This window comes from Aricia agestis, chromosome Z (genome assembly GCF_905147365.1).
Source record: "Aricia agestis chromosome Z, ilAriAges1.1, whole genome shotgun sequence".
Classification (NCBI taxonomy): domain Eukaryota; kingdom Metazoa; phylum Arthropoda; class Insecta; order Lepidoptera; family Lycaenidae; genus Aricia; species Aricia agestis.
The window spans coordinates 33784527-33802524 of record NC_056428.1 but is presented as its reverse complement, the minus strand read 5'-3'; the positions used below and the strand labels follow the sequence as shown (position 1 = coordinate 33802524).

The following is a 17998-nucleotide window of genomic DNA, read 5'->3' as shown; positions in this document are numbered from 1 at the left end:
CCTTAAGCCAAGGGCCCCCAGCTAAGTCAAGTCAAAGTCAAAAATAGACGATATTATTATCGTCAATTTTTCGCATTGCGAAAGAATTCATAATTTTATTAAATTAAATAAATCGTGTGGTTTGCACTTTGTATCCCTGCAAATCCTACGATCTAGGTTTATGCAATTTTACTGACACTTAAAATTTTGTATTAAGGGGGCTAACCCAAAATTAACGATTTTATAATTCATTTTCATACTTGAAAATAATCCCCAAATTGTTTCATTTTCTAAACATAACTACATTATATTTTCAAGAATTTGATCTGAACAAAAATAGGATATCTTAAAATTTTCTCTCTCTTCTCTAATTTTCACGAATTTTTCATATACTGCCGCAACCGTGCATTAAAGTAAGTTAATATTTTAACACATTGTATAAAATTCCATCATTGAGACACGTGTCTCAATGACGCCGTTGTCGTCGTATCGAGTTATTAAGAAAAAACTAACTTGTCGATGATTCCGCGTCGTCCTTTTTCACCTGGCATATGAAAGACGGGCATGAGTGTGAAGAGAGAAGGACGATGTTTGATTTTTTGCGTTAGTCGCCCTCTTAAGTAGTTGCAGCCCAGGGTCACGGTCCGGTCCTGTGTACACTGTTTTGATAATATGGACACGGTGCAAATGTACAGCTAAGTTGGACTTTCGTAACTAAACAGCTTCTCAGAACTTGGACTTTCTCTCAGCTAGACAGTTTCGCAGATTGTCAGCTAAAATTTTTCGCAACTAGATTTTATTTCCTATCAGTGCCGTAAATAGCCTTTTTTGCGCCCTGTGCGAGCTGATATAACTGCACCCTTGTTTTTTAACTGACTTCCAAATAGGAGAAGGTTATAAATTATAATATGTTCGGCTGTGGATATATATTTTTTTACTACATTAGAAAACATCTCTGGGGCGCAGCGGGAAGTACTTATCGGGAGCAATTCGAAAAAATAAGACTCTACCTGGTCATTCTTGTGCCCCCCCAGAGTCTACGACCTGTGCCTGGGCAGCGGTGGCACCGCCCTATTTACGGCACTGTTTCCTATGCGCATAGGTTCAATTAAATGAAGACTAAAACTGAGCCAATACGAGCAGCTAAGCAAGGATCTTTTGGCGCGTTGCTAACAAGAAGGAATAATTAGTATTTCCACACCGCATCGGCAACGGCATACAAACATCAATTTGCTTATGGCCGAAATAAAAATTAATAAATGCTCATTTTATGTCGGATGACAGTTATTTCGCATTCATGACCCATTTTATCCATCCTTGTCTATCAGAGAAGTTGATTCCTAGGCAGATGGGGAACCTACGTAGTTTGGTCGCGTTGCGTCAAACCCAGCCGACAGATCAAAGTGAACATTGAATTGACATGATCCGACCAAATGACGCTGGTCTGTCAACTGCCTAGGAATCAATTTCGCCGATATTACCTCTGCATTGCATCGAACTACAAATAAAATCTGTGATTACTCCTTTTTTTCAGACCAAGAAAACCGTGAAACGTCGTCATCGAGGCTACGATAAGATGGTGATAGTGTACGAAGAAGACGCCCCCCTCCCCCCACCTCAAGAAACAGAAACGGCCACGACGTAGTAATTACTTAATATTAATAACGTAATTTTTAAGACTGACTGGAAATATAAAACGCTGTCCGCTATTTATATAAGCTCGAGTTTGACTGGCAATGCGTATGTATGTAACGAGATGTATATATAATATACTGGCTATTTGACCGAGCTTAGCTCGGTATTCGATAAAACACGAATAACATGATTCCCAGCTAGATCGATTTATCGCCCCCGAAACCCCATATATACTAAATTTCATGAAAATTGTTGGAGAAGATTCCGAGATTCCAATTATATACACAAGAATTGCTCGTTTAAAGATAAAAGATTATAAATATATTTTAACAAGATGCAACTTCGTTGTATCTAAATTCGTTTGTGTTCTTTACGTTGTCGTGTCGTGTTCTTTGGTCGTGTTCAACATATTATAGTACCTAATTGAATTTAATTCAGTTTAGCGGCTTAAGCGAGAAAAGATATTTACACAAGAAACTTTCAAACTGCCATATGAAAGACGCCGTTTTTATTGAGATACCACATTATTATCTTAGAGTAGGTATATCTATAAGTGCCAGAGCTAAAACATGTATTCTAAATCTATATTAATATAAAAATATTTTAGTAACTTCGAGTACAAAATATTAATACTTAATTGTAATCAGTTCGAAATCAAAGAATATCAATGTTTGACTTTAATTTCATTTCACGAATCAAATTGAATGAATTATTATCAAGTGTTTTTATATTTCTGGTCACACTAACCACTAATGTATCTTAATGCTCGGAACGTAACATCATTAGAGATAATATGCCAAATTGGAATTACTAAGTAAGTAGTTAGAATATCTTTAAAATAAAGAATATATTTACATGCTATATTAAATATTTTTAATGGCGGATCTACCACTTTGTGGTCATAGTGACGTCAATGCTTTGTAATATTTTTCATAATGAATTCGAGTAAATTCTTACGCACTTATATAATTCTATGTAAGACATTTCGAAAAATTTGTGCGAATAATTTCAAGAGCTTAGATTAATTAAATTAGTAGAAAACGGTAACGAAGTTTGAGAATGATCACTTAGAATTGACATAACATAATATTTATGAATCTTTATCTATCACATTTTTTCACAAATATCAGCGATTTTCAGGTACCATTTTAAAGAATTAGGAGTCACACTGCAAGGATATTTTGGTTTTAAATGAAAGATAATATATTCATCTCCACGTCTACACCATAAAAATTGTATAGCCGCATACAAAATTTTCACATAAATACGTTTTAACCATCACAATAATCGCAAAATATTAAAAAAAAATGGGGTTTGATTAGGTGCCATTATAGCTAAATACACTGAACTAAAGAAAATAAATAAACAAAAAAATTGTTGCTTATTTAGTCCCCTATACGAATAGCTAAATATTTTATATAAAAATAAATAACATTTCCATTTATAAGAAAAATAAGAAACGCTCTCAAATTTCTTCATACATTTTCGCCCTATCAAGAAAGCGGCGAGCGTAGTAACCGCCACTGTACCAGGCGCGCTGATATTGAACGTTATTTTAATGTACGTAAGGTCGATATTCGTACTGACCTGCTAATTTTTGACATAATTTATGTGATAGCCTCCTTAAAACGTTAGAAAAATATAAAAGAAGGGCCACTGCAAGGTTAATATTTTATAAAATATTGTTTTTTTTTTTTACAAAAATGACGAATTACAAGCAACTTGAAACGGAACGGATTTCAAAACACCAATCAGCGTTCAGTGACGTCACACATGCTATCCCCGCGTTCCATTTAGCGTTAAAAACGATCAAAATGAGCCTCCATTTTGATAAGGTACACGGGGCATGACAACTTTTTGAAAGGTACGATCAGGTGGGGCATTGTCAATAATTGTCAAACAGTAGTGACGTCATACAGACTATAGATCCGTTTTGGCTCCAAAATTTAAATTGACAATTTTAAACCGCATTTTTTTGCAGTAAATTCCAGTGTTTCAATATACTTGTGGTCTATTCTGCATGGAGTTCTTTAAAATAAATACAAAAATAAAAATATCCCTCAAAATCTCATACGATAATTTCTTGTTCTTTTAAAACTTCGTTATCGTTACGATATAGTAAATATAGGATACGTCTAAGCCCTCTTGGTAATTTTAGGCTCTTTACTTTAATGTTGGTTTAACTATAATTTTACTCTTTTTCGTATTTCTTACAAAAAATACACAATATTTGAGAAACTTTTCGTAATAACCCAGTTTGGCGCCGAAAGTCGTAAGAATTTTTTAACTTCGAAAGCAAGTTTAGTATTGCAGGGTATGCAACTTTTACTATTTATTCTTACATTTTAAGTAAAATTAAAAAATGGCAAACACAGTACAAGAGTTAATATAATGTTTAATGGGATTCAAATAGGTTGTTCTATGATTATATTAATAGAACCTGATATTTTATTAATACAATTCTAGTCTGATTGTGACAAAAATACGAACAAAATTGTATATTTAATAAAATGTTACCTTTTTGTAGTCGGTTAAAATCAAAGTGGTAACCCTAAAATCTAGTAAGTACCTACTATAATTTGCGATGTGTGCATTTTTTGTAACTTTTTATAACTTCTTACAGGGTAACCAAAGACTAACAAAAGTGTTTAGTAACATTATGTTAAAAATCAATTTAGGTTATACGGATTTGAATCAATATCATAATTTAACCAAATTATAATATTTGAGAACACGAGTTCCTAAACTTAGCGAATAATGCCAATGTGTTCTACAGGATTTCTCAAAATAATATTAAAAAAGGCATCGCTTATTTAGACTTATATGTGGCGTTTTAATTAAGTTTAAGTATAACATAAGTCGTTTTTAAGTTTCTAAGGTTATGCATACACACCTAAAACGTAATTAATGTTTTTTGAAAGTAATTTTCTACTTTTAATTTTACAATAACGCTGAAATGTAATTGTATATATAATATGTAAGTTGCAACATACTGTTGATTGAGAATTGATTAATCTGATACATAAACAATGTTAAGGTCTATTGTCAATGTTAGGAAAAGGTATTCCTTAGTGTCAGGTCACACCGAAACAAGACGAGACGAATCGCTACTTGGAATACAAAACTGAATTTTCAAAAGCGAAGGTGCATGATATTTCAATTTTGTACCGCTATTAGTCACCGCTGCGTCTAGTCTCGTATCGTTTTAGTGTGAAGTATTCTTTGCGCTGGTCTTTCAAAGCGAGCAAACGAGGATGTTTGAAATTCTATTTGGCACCAGGCGCCGCTAATCGCTATGTAGCCTAAGGGTCTATTGTGTCAAATAGGCATATCATCGTGACGCATGACGGCTATATCGTGACATATGACAGTAGTTTGACACGACAGACCCTAAGGTCCCGACTACATAGCGGCACCTAGTGGCAAATAAAATTTCAATCACCCAATTTTAACCGCCGCAACAGACCGACAGATCAGTGTACGAAAATAAGGGTTTATTAACCCTTTTTGACAAGTACGGAGTCATACATATCACTGATTTTCTCTAGAGCATGCTTAAAACTACGTGCCTAAAGGGAACAGATTAACTATAAACGGACATCTATAATAGGTCATATTATCATTCCAAATTACCTCCACTATGTGCCTATGTACATATATACCAATAGTAAGCATGTAATGCTGATATAAAAATACCTGAATATCTTTAAAATAGAGCTTATAATATTAAAATATTAATGTATCAGACCTTTTTCGGGAGAGAGTATTGGGGTTATAGGATAGCTTAAGACTTGTTGAAAAATGAGAAAGCGGTATGTGTTATTATGATTATAATTTTACAATATTTTTGTTTTGTGAAGTTTCGTGAGTAAATATACAACATGAACAATTTGTATTATTATTTTAATGTCCTCTTCTATTAGTAATTGTAACTGATAAAGTTTCGTTTGATGATAATAGAACTTAAAAACTATATTATTAATTATATAGAAGTAATTACCGACTAATATTAATTATAATTAGCCGTCTACATAATAGTGTACTATGCCGTCTAAATAATAAACACGCCCAAGCCCAAACCACTAGACGGATCGGGCTGGGCATGCTGGTAGATGTTGTGACGAAGGCATCCGCTAAGAAAGGATTTTGATCACTTTACCCCCAAGGGAATGAAATAGGGCATGAAAGTTTGTATGAAACTTTGTAAATTTTAAACCGATCGGGCTGAGACTTTGATACTTATTTAACAATAATTCTTATTAACGCGAGCGAAGCTGCGGGCAACAGCTAGTACTTAATAATATATATTATAATTAGCGACCTAATTCTCATATTATTAACTCGAATCTCAGATCAATTGTAAGGCCTGCGTCCCGTGAACGAAGAGAGATGAGAATCAGGCCCCAGTTGTACCTATTTGGTACTACTATATAAAATATTAAGTATATTCTGTGGTTGTATATTTAAGGCTCATACAAGGATACGTGGGAGAGCCTTGATACGGCACGAATGGGCCGGCTCGACCCGAGAAATACCACGTTCTCATCGAAAACCGGCGTAAAACAGCGCTTGCGCTGTGTTTCGCCGAGTGAGTGAGTTTACCGGAGGCCCAATCCCCTATCCCTTCCCATGCCTACCCTCCCCTATTACCCTATTCCCTCTTAAAAGGCCGGCAGCGCACCTGCAGCTCTTCTGATGCTGCGAGTGTCAATGGGCGACGGAAGTTGCTTTCCATCAGGTGACCCGTGTGCTCGTTTGCCCCCTTATTTCACAAAAAAAAAGGGTTCCATAATCTACTTATATTCTAATTATATAATATTATTGGTCTTTTTAGAGTCTAAACATTTCGATTGCTCTAGCAAGTGGGGTTTTAAGTCTTAGTACGGTATCTAACATTTTATCAAAATAGAGACAGATAAGCGATAGTTTGTGTGACGAAAATCGAAATAAGGATACAAAAGGCTTCTAATTTAAATAATATTAATAACGGAAAAACTACCTATTGTTACCTAACCAGTAACCAGTAAAAATATACGTACGCAAGTTTACTTAAACATTCGTTCAAACAAAATTCGTTAAACCCGTTCGATAACACCCCGTATCGAATAAAGGTTTTCCGAACGTTGAGGTTGTAACATCTCGTCATTTTATCTCTATTCTGTTAAACACAAGGACGTGAGGTTTTAAAGTTGAACGCACACATACAAGACGCTCGGCTATTAACGCACACGCGCAGCTCTACCTGCGCAAGAGTCACATTCCGTCATCCACCTTCGTGATTGGCCGCGGTTGCAACTGTTCGAAATTTAATGTAGAAAGTGTTTGTGCCATTTTGTGCCATTTAAACGCAAAATGATAAAGGATTGAAGGTAAGTTTACGCATAATTTTATATAATATCATATTCTCCAAAATTTCTAGAAGCATAATAAGTACCTAATATTTTTCTAGAATAACTTTCACCTACTAAGTGCCGTGTAAATATTGGTTATAGTCGTGTTATAACCGTCCTTAGAAAGTTTCCTCAAACCTTAATTGAATATGAATATTAGGGCAGGTGCAAATTTTAACGTAGGTACTCAACTTATTTTATCAAGCACGTGATTTTAAGGTGATTTAATGATCTCATTATAAGGATATCTAAGCGTTCTACACGAATGACTAATCTTATTTTTCCCTAAAGGTGTTTGATAGATCACCTGACGTTTTAAAAGATAATAAGCCATTAACAAGTGTTATTAGTTAATCATTAAAAACTAATTAGGTTCATCGTTAAAACAGTTGTTAGGCTATTGAAGACACAATTGTAGACAAAGGTATGAATTTTCATTCTTTTTTATTATTAGAAGTGTTATACTTACCTACTAAATATATGTAGAGGTATTAAGAAAAAATTGAATTCTTGTTTTTCGAACAGAAGTCAGAACAAACAGATCAACAATGTAGATATATCTATAGCTATATGTACGAAATATTATGTACAATTTTTTTTTTATGAAATAAGGGGGCAAACGAGCAAACGGTTCACCTGATCAGAAGAGCTGCAGGTGCGTTGCCGGCCTTTTAAGAGGGAATATGGTAATAGGGGAGGGTAGGGATGGGAAGGGAAGGGAATTTATAGGTTTCCTAAAATTTAGTTTCCCAAAAATTATGCGTTCTCATTAACAATAAGAATTTGAATGTATTTTGGTTTCTTGAATGACTTTAGAACTACTAAATCGATTTGGTTGAAACTTGGCAGTTGGCACGGATGTAGAGTTGAACGCGCGAACGACATGTTTCTTTATATTTTACAGTCGTTGTATCGTTCCCGGAAGACTTCCTTTAGCTCATTTTATTCTAAATTTTGAAAACACGTTCAAATTATTGTTAGTAAACAACATGTAAACAATACTCAATTTTGGACAATAAATTCAAAAACGCATCGCAGCATTTTTTATTAGGTACGTTTCAGAGCCCTATATTTATTGTATAGCATCATAATTATTATAATAGCAATGGAAAATGCAAGCTTAATACGTTTCGCTTACCTTTCATATTATCAAAGCCAAGCCATAGAGGTAGAGAGAATTAATTTCTGTCTAGGATTACAATAGGTAAGTAATAAGTTATAGTCTTTGACTGGTCGGTAGTTATAAGCGTAAAGTAGATATTAGTAGAGCAAAGAGTTCATAATGAAAAAGTTACAATGGTTTGCTGCTGACTACAAAGTCTAGAAATAATAAATGTTCATAATAATTATGATCTTGCTACGAATAATTATTGTTCGTAGCACGATCATAATAAAATCTCTAATATAAGCAATAATGTTTTAAACTAAAGCAAGAATATTTTTCAAAATAATATTATTGAACTTGAATGCAAAATATGTACAATGTCAATAATCTAAAAGCGTTATTAACATAAATTACTAGCTGTTGTTTTGCCATAAAATATTTTTTCCCGTTCTCCTGTTTTTCCTTTAAGTTTTTACTGAATTTGTTTCTATAGACCTCACGGAGCCAGAGACCTTTCCAACGAATGCAAAACCGTGGAAATCGGTTCGTGCGTTCTGGAGTTATAGCGTCAGAAGGGAAAACCCGACTTATTTTTATATACTCGTATTAGATGAGGATTTAAGAAATTGATTAGAATTATTGTCATAGTTTTCCATTAGCTCAATAATAATAAGATTTAGGATGCCATTCTCAACCGACACACAAAAAAGAGCTCACAAGGCTTCACCACTGATACTGTAATGCCTGTTTTCACCAACCACCTTCCAACGCTAAGTGTTACCTAGCCGGTGTCTTAGGGCCATGTACCTATCTCTTTTGTTTTGATGAAAAATATATGCATTTTCTAGCAACGAACAAGAAAATTCATGCCCTAACAACAAATGTAAAAACAAAAATCGGCCAAGTGTGAGTCGGACTCGCGCACGAAGGGTTCCGTACCGATATAGAGCAAAAATAGGCTAAAAATTATGCTCCCTTAAATTTTTATTTTATTTTAATTCTAATCTATTTAGCCGTTTGTGTCCCACTGCTGGGCAAAGGCCTTCCCTCTTTCCTTCCACACGTCTCTATCCTTTGCTGTGTTCGGCCACTCTTTATCAACAGCGTCTAGTTCGTCGCGCCACCTTTTCTTGGGTCTGCCTCTGTTTCGCCGACCTTTCGGTAGCCACCCCGTACTATTTAATATTATTATTCAATATTAAAGTACACATATAAAACAAGAATGCGTGAAAAATCAAGTGCCTACCTCTTGTCATTATTGATATGGACCAAAAAAGGCCGAGAAAATCACGTTTGTTGTATGGGAACCCCCCTTAAATATTAATTTTATTTTGTTTTCAGTATTTGTTGTTATAGCGGCATATCTGTTGCCGCTATAACAATCTGTGAAAATTTCAGCAGTCTAGCTATAGTGGTTTTTGAGATACAGCATGGAGAGGCTGGAGACAGACAGACGGACAGACAATGAAGTTTTAGTAATAGGGTCCCGTTTTTACCCTTTGGGTACGGAACCCTAAAGAGTATACACTTGTCGCGTGTGCTCAAAGTAGCACATGCAGTCTTTGTATAAGTGTTTTCATCATTAAAATTTAACTCCCCATTGCATTTGTTGCACAGATGTCGAATGTAGATCATTACTGTTAATGGCAGCTTAGCACCTTGATAACTGTACTAAAAACCATGAGATGAGGCACATTTTTGACATACAAAATAACATTTCTTTGTGTCATGTCTTTTTTGCGCCCTGTGCGAGCTTTTACAACTGCGCCCTTGCTTTTTTAGATATTATATTACCCAAAGCAATATATAGGTCTATTTTACTGTCGGAATCGTGCTCTAGGGGCGCAGCGGGAACTATTATCGGGAGCAAACCGAAAAAATAATACTCCTGCCTGGTTTGGCCATTTTTGCGCCCCTCCCCAGAGTCTACGCCCTGTGCCTGGGCACCGGTGGCACCGCCCTATTTACGGCACTGTTCCTGTTGTAGAGATCGTAGTTAATTCGGCCTCAGTTTGTGGTAGAAGTCTGTATATTTTTATAACCGACCATAAAAGGAGAAGGTATATTATGTTACAGAAATTTTAAGTGATAACAGTGCCGTAAATAGGGCTATTTACGGCACTGTTATCACGTAAAATTTCTGTAAAGCTCTGTACGTTGTACGGTTTTAACTATAATATCATTTTTAATTACGTTCTCGTTGAAAGCTTTATAATTAACTTGTATATCCCATCCTCGTTTAAAATTTTTAATATTCACTTTTAATTATCGTATTATTAAATTTTGCATCTGATTTTCAATTTTGTGGTAAAATTATATTAATTATATTTGTTCCATGAACTACTGATTTTCGGAGAATAGTGTTTCATTTATTCCGTTTTAAATTATATGGCTAAATTAAAATTGATATTTCATTTCATAGAAATACGTTTTATACAGGAAGTTGCTCGCAATTTCTTCGCATCCAAATTTATTGATCGTCATGCAACCATGAATTTTCCCAAGACAAAAACTATCCTAGATGCCTTCCAGGGACTCAAAACATCTCAATACCAAAATATCCTTCGCACTTACAATATTACTATTGGGTACTAGATGACGCCCGCAACTCCGTTGCGTCAAAATTTGTTTATCGCGGTGGATCCGTACATTTTTCGGGGATAAAAAGTATCCTAGTATGTCCTTTCTCGGGTCTCAAAGTATCCCCATACTAAATTTCATCAAAATCAGTTCAGCGGTTTGCTACCCTGTTACGACAAAACGCTGTATCCTGTAACACGTCAACTTTAAAAAAATGAGTTTATTTTTTTTTTTTACTTAAGCTCGTTATCAAATTTTATCCAGTATAGATAGGTAATACGTACATGGTTTCTAAATGAGCTGATTACTTATAAATTAAAATATTACCAAATGTTCATTAGAACATTATTTTATCGTATATTTTTTAATTATCTTAAAATAAAATAAGCTCAAAGTTGGGAGATTGTTATGCTACTACGGGTACAAAACGCTGCAATATTTAAAATTTTTGCAAAATGCTGTAAGCCTACAGGCCTGCAGCCTACAGCCTGCAGGCCTGTAGGCTTACAGCATTTTATACGTGGGAGAGCCATGTTTCGGCACGAATGGGCCGGCTCGACCGGAGAAATACCACGTTCTCACAGAAAACCGGCGTGAAACAGCGCTTGCGCTGTGTTTCGCCGAGTGAGTGAGTTTACCGGAGGCCCAATCCCCTACCCTATTCCCTTCCTTACCCTCCCCTATTCCCTTCCCTTCCCATCCCTACCCTCCCCTATTACCCTATTCCCTCTTAAAAGGCCGGCAACGCACCTGCAGCTCTTCTGATGCTGCGAGTGTCCATGGGCGACGATAGTTGCTTTCCATCAGGTGACCCGTTTGCTCGTTTGCCCCCTTATTTCATTAAAAAAAAAAAGCCTGTAGGTGGCTTACAGTGTTTTGCTGAAATATTTCAGTCTCATATTTTTGGGTTACAGCAAAATGATACATGGAATATTTCGGTTTAAAACTTGTCCTCAATTTTTTGGGTTCAATCAATATAAAGCTTACATCAAGTACATAAATTTAGACTATATTATTACAAAATGATGTAACCCGGGTTGCATTGTTTTGCCGTAACAGGGTAGTTTGGGCGTGAGGAGGTAACAGACAGACAGAAAGACACACTTTCGCATAAAATATTATAATAATAGTATGGATAGAGATCTTTCCTGTTCAGTGCCGTAAATAGTCTTTTTTGCGCTCTGTGCGAGGTTCTACAAGTGCCCCCTTGCTTTTTTAGATATTATATTACCCAAAGCAATGTATAGGTCTATTTTACTGTTAGAAACGTACTCTAGGGGCGCAGAGGGAACTATTATCGGGAGCAAACCGAAAAAATAATACCTACTCCTGCCTGGTTTGGCCATTTTTGCGCCCCCCTAGAGTCTACGCCCTGTGCCTGGGCACCGGTGGCACCGCCCTATTTACGGCACTGTTCCTGTTGTAGAGATCGTAGTTAATTCGGCCTCAGTTTATGGTAGAAGTCTGTATATTTTTATAACCGACCATAAAAGGAGAAGGTATATTATGTTCGTCTGTATATATTTTATTATGCCTGAGATAAGAACAAAAGTCGTCCAAATGAAACTGAACGATGAACGATATTGAAATGTCCAGGCAATATTGTGATTTGAAACAACATTTCCACCTCAACTGTATTGACATTTCAGGTAGGTCGAGCCCGTTTGCTCTAATATCCGGAGCAAAACGGCCCCAATCGAATCCAGCCCTCCCGAGTCTGTGAAATATTATTGTTTATTACGCAACAAAGCCCTTCAGAGCTTCCGCAAAATCTATTCATGTTAATATTGATTTATAAAATTGGAAAGCGCTTTTGAATAATTGTGGTGTATGCTAAATTTGATTTTGGTCGATTTTAGAGATTCTCCTCTTAGTTTCGACCATAAACTTATAATATACTGTCGGTTTGGACCATATATTAAGTCTATGGTTTGGACACATAATCTTAGAGATACTAAAACAACGATGCATTCTTTATAAACTTAATTCTTAAACTTATCATATCATGATTGTCACACGTGTATCACTAGCGTCTTGACTTTAGGCTTACGTCATGTTCTTACGATGTAAGTATTCGGAATACGACAGTATATATATTATGTCTATGATTCGGAACGTGCACGTCAGTAGTGACATATTTCAAACGAAGTTTTAGGGGCATGTGTCAAAAAATAAACAACAAGAGTTTGTTTATTTTGTAAATATTATAGCAAATAAAATATATATAGAACAATAATTAATGGTATTTGGGTTATATTCAGTTAAAAGCTACTTGTGAAAAATGAATATAATCATAAAAAATGGTTTTGGGAGTTCAAAACACTCAATAAGTTTCAAGGCCCAATCTATGCTAAAAGGAAATAAATTGGTGGTAGCAGGACATGTAAGGGATGTAGAAGAGCTAAGAACTAATGGCAATGTTATATAATACGAGCCAATATAATTCGCCGAACATCGGTGACTTTAGCACCCTATAAAACAAGTTCAAACGTAAGTACACAACCAACCAAAAAACGTTACTAAACATTTGGATAAAGCAAGTCTAAACATTTTTATTCATTCTTACAGATAGATAATAATGATCGGGTTGTTGCTGAAGTAAAATGCAGCTGCGTTTATAACCAGAGCGGCAAGTGGAAACATATTGCTGCTTTAATCAGTTATAAAAATACGAGCAATACTTTATACTTGAAAAAAATAAATGTAATGTTATTAAAAATCTTGTTTTTATTTATTTTTTACAACATTAATACTCTTGAAGAAAATCGGAGTCTATAAATTTACTAAAACACTGCAAACATTCTTCATGTTTCTGAGTTACACTTTCAATCAATGAGTTTCTAAAATAGTAACGTATACTCGAGCAATGTCATAAGTCCTTTCGGTTTCCTCTTCAGAGTACGGTACTCGTTTTATTTTGCTCAAACCATTTTGAGCAAAATAAAACGAGTGAGGCATAATAATTTTAACTTTTTTACCCCTTTCATCTAAAACTTGCTTACTTGAAAAACCTTTTTCATTCATAACTCTATCTCCAGCTTCTAAAAGATCAGTTAAACCAGATATAGTATCTGGTTTATCGTCATTTGTGAGTCACTATTTCTTCCACCTGATAGGTACTTTGGATTTAAATAAAATATGAAATTCTATGAAACTATCACTGCAAGTTTTGTCCAGAGAGAGAGACCATGGTGATCCATCATTCATCAACACTAAAATAATAGCTAGGTACTCATCAGATATTAATAATCTTTATAAAATGCAACTCAAATAAAATTGACTTGACTGATAATGCAATTTTAGGTTATATCGAATCACATACTTTTTCATTTTTACAGCAGCTATCTGATCTAATTTCCTAGTGGATTTAGGAAAAACATTAAATTTGTATACTGACTAGTGACTACCTATTTCTGCTGTTATTTTTGCAGTCTACGAATAAAGACCAATGTCTAAAAATTTCAAAACAAGATTGACAAGTTTGTTTGACTACTAACTGAGCTCAACGATGTCAATACTGGATCTGGCATACGCCATCAAAACCATAGACATAATATATACTGTCGTAGCATTATAGGTTTATGATCAAAACTGTAGCTATTTTTGCATGCAAAATGTGTATCGAGAAAATGTCGTCGTCCTTTTTGTCTTACAGTAATAGCATATACTACTTTCTCTTTCACTCATTTTGCGCTTTCAATGTATATTTTACATAATCAATGCATTAAACACGTCCGACTGTCACCGCGTCCTATGGCATACTGCTCTCAGACGAGTGAGCTCACTCATTTCGGGGATGACACATTTGCGCGCATACGATTGTATGGAATGCCTTTTCTAAAGGTTATAATTCTATGTTCTAGATTATTCAACCAAAGGGGCTCAGTTGAGCCCCTTTGGTTGCATATTTTTGCCGCGGCAAGCGTGGCAATCGCTTTCTTTACCCCCTCCACCCACTTCGCACGCTCCGAATAAGACTAATAGAGGTTAGCATAGCCCTTCCTTAACTAAATCTCAATATATTGTACTCGCCCTAGGTAGGTTAATACAATATATTGAGATACTGAAATCATCAGCTACCTACCTTAAATAATAGGGCTGCAACTCTATAACTTTTGCTTAAAAATACTTCACATATTAATTCACCTAGGTGTTTTTAACAGAAAACCCTATATGCTTGAAGGAAAGCGGATATTAGTTTCCTTCGTAGGAAAAAACACTTTACAGTATTTTACTTTTTAGTAAACATACTACCATTATTAACATAATGATCTGATGACTGATGATTACAGGCTTGGTAGGCTTCTGGTCCAATCTGATAGTGACTAAAGAATTAAAAAAAAAACTTATGACAGCATTATTTTACACCGGTTTTCTGTGAGGCTGTAAATTAAGATATTGCCCCTTGGAGATAATAAAATAATAACATTTAGAGTCTTACTTTGGATCAAAGTTATCGTTTTTGTAGAGCCTTAGAAAACTAAAAATCAAAATAACTAATTAGATTAATAATGGTTTTTTTTCACGAATTTCATATTTTTGTGTCGCTATAATAATAAAACAAATAATACAACAAAGGTAGCCATTGCATCGTACCATGAGCGCTAACGCATTTTGCATACCAATGAGATAAAACAATAAAAATTCTATTGTCATACTCAGCGTCTATACCGTTTTAACCTATGGTTTTAACTTTCCTTAGTGTCCAAATGGTGACACATCATGAGCATCGATAGTCATCCTGCAGGACGTATTCGTCCGTCTGTCTGTTCGGCCGTTAAATACAAATAACATATTATTCTATACTTACACTAATATTATAAAGCGGAAGAGTTTGCTTGTTTGAACGCGCTACTCTCAGTAACTACTGGTTTGATTTGAATAATTATTTCAGTGCTAGATAGCCCATTTATCGAAGAAGGCTATAGACTATTTTTTATCCCGCTAAGGCTAATAGGAGCGAAGAAATAGAGGAAAATGTGGAAAAAACGGGGGAAATTATTTGAAAGGGCTTATCTCACGAACTACTGGAGCATTTTTTCTGTTATTTTGCACAAATAAGAAGTAGACCACGTGAAGGATCATAGGCTATTTATCGTAGACAAATTTGTCTGTTAAATATATAATTTACGCGGGCGAAGCCGCGTGGAACGTCTAGTTAATAATATAAAATGTTCTATATAATATTAATACGTGAGCCAAAAACTTTGTATCCCTTTTGACGAAAAATGGGTAAAGGTAGGTGAATGAAATTTTGCACAATTATAGTTTATATGGTGAAGGAGTGCATAGAGCTAGTATTATTTTGAAATTATGCTTTTATCATATATTTTAACAAATAAAACATTACACACTCAACAACACACAAACTAGGAAAAATTACAGATTTTTGAGTGACAAGCCATAACATAACATACGAATTATACTCTTTTATTTATGTTTGAAGTCTGTTGACAACAAGGTGACAAATTAAAAATAGATTATAGTTTTTTTTATTGAATCTTAGATACTATTAGACAATGCTTACACGGCCAGTCTGAGTGCAGCTGAGTCCCAGAGACAAGAGTTGAAAAAATATGATGTAGTCCAAGTATAATTATATTATGTCTATGATGTAGTCAATATTTTGAGTCCTAATGTCGTTGAAACTAAGGTCGAATTTCGACCATTGGGCGATCTCTAGTAATATATATTATGTGGATTAAATATATGTACAAGAAATAAATTATATGGGTTAGTATGGTTATAAAATATATTTTTACCACAGAATCCCTCCGCTTATAATAAATTATCATGCAGTAACTCTACAATGGTTTGTCCCATCATTTCTAACGCCATTTTTAACGCATCAAATAAAGAAGAAACATTGAACTATAACGTAACACACAGTGTAGTTCTTTTTAAGTAAGTATAAAAATATTAAAGTATGTAAGAATATTCTAGTGCTAATAAATCCTCACTTTAAATAGGTTTCTAGCTCATAAGTTCCAGGCATAGAGTTTCCTTGATAATTAATGTGTAAGCGGATAAAGTGGGTAATTGTAAAACTATACGTGTGCGACGCCAAGGTGATCCATTGCATCATTGTCACGTATGACCATACTTATGGTATTAGTAACCACTAATAGGCGTCTGTTTAAAAAATCGGCCAAGTGCGACTCGCGCACGTAGGTTTCCGTACCGATATAGAGGAAATATAGGCTAAAAATTGTGTTTTTTATATGGGAACCCCCCTTAAATTTTTATTTTATTTTAATATTATTATTAAATATTAAAAAAACACAATATTATATTATAACAAAAATGTGCAAAAAATTCAAGTGCCTACCTCTTGCCATTATTCATATAGTATAGAGCGAAAAAGACCGAAAAATCACGTTTGTTGTATGGGAATCCCCCTTAAATATTAATTTTATTTTGTTTTCAATATTTGTTGTTATAGCGGCAACAGAATACATAATCTGAGAAAATTGTAGAAGTCTAGCTATAGCGGTTCTTGAGTTACAGCCTGGAGATACACAGACAGACAGACGGACAGACAAAGAAGTCTTAGTAATAAGGACCCGTTTTTACTTGTTGGGTACGGAATCCTAAAATAGGAAGTGTCGAGGCTTAGGAGGACGAGTAGAACTAAAAATAAATAGCTCCCCCGGGCAGATTCCCTAAAACAGCGTTCCTCAGAGATTGCTCTACGAAGCCCTGGCCGCAAGGCCTTTGTTTTATAAAATAAGGGGGCAAACGAGCAAACGGGTCACCAGATGGAAAGCAATTACCGTCGCCCATGGACACTTGCAACATGAGAAGAGCTTGCCGGTGCGTTGCCGGCATTTTAAGAGGGAATACGCTCTCTTCATAGGGGCTCCGAGGGCGATACTTATAAGAATCTTTTTAGAAATGTCATCAGCATAAAAATCAAAATATTATCTACTTCTTGGATTTTGCTTAGTTTTTTTATCTCTGTCTGTACTAAAACTTAAAAGGGAGAGCTGATTGATAGAGAAACGAACGTATAATATATATTATTATACCCTTCTTCCCCTTCGATGTAAATATGTGTTAAGTATATTAAGATTTAAGACTAAGTATTTTAAAATGTAAAGCCGGTCAAATTTTTTAGGGCATTAGGAAAGTCCATATAACTACAAAAATAGGGTGTTCATTTTTTGAAATAACGGTGGTGGCGCCAAGGTGGGCGGGAGCCATGCGCCGGCGTATATTATGTGGTGTTTTTTAGGAAAACTTTCGGAGGATATTTCTCAAGATTTTAGTACTGAGTGATCATAAAAAAAAAAATACGTATATTTTTATT

At 34.9% G+C, this 17998-nt stretch overlaps 2 protein-coding genes across 2 annotated transcripts in view; both read left to right on the top strand.

Moving 5' to 3' along the window:
* The window catches only part of LOC121739130 (period circadian protein), a 42723-nt gene extending 40979 nt beyond the window's left edge, over positions 1-1744 (top strand). The window contains exon 25 of the mRNA XM_042131467.1: positions 1514-1744. Coding sequence (XP_041987401.1) covers positions 1514-1624 — 111 coding nt within the window. The 3' untranslated portion in view covers positions 1625-1744. The remainder of the gene's footprint in view (positions 1-1513) is intronic.
* Positions 1745-6820: 5076 nt separating this feature from the next.
* LOC121739135 (protein grindelwald) overlaps positions 6821-17998 on the top strand; it is a 38511-nt gene continuing 27333 nt past the window's right edge. The window contains exon 1 of the mRNA XM_042131474.1: positions 6821-6983. The gene's annotated coding sequence lies outside the window, so the exon portion shown is untranslated. The remainder of the gene's footprint in view (positions 6984-17998) is intronic.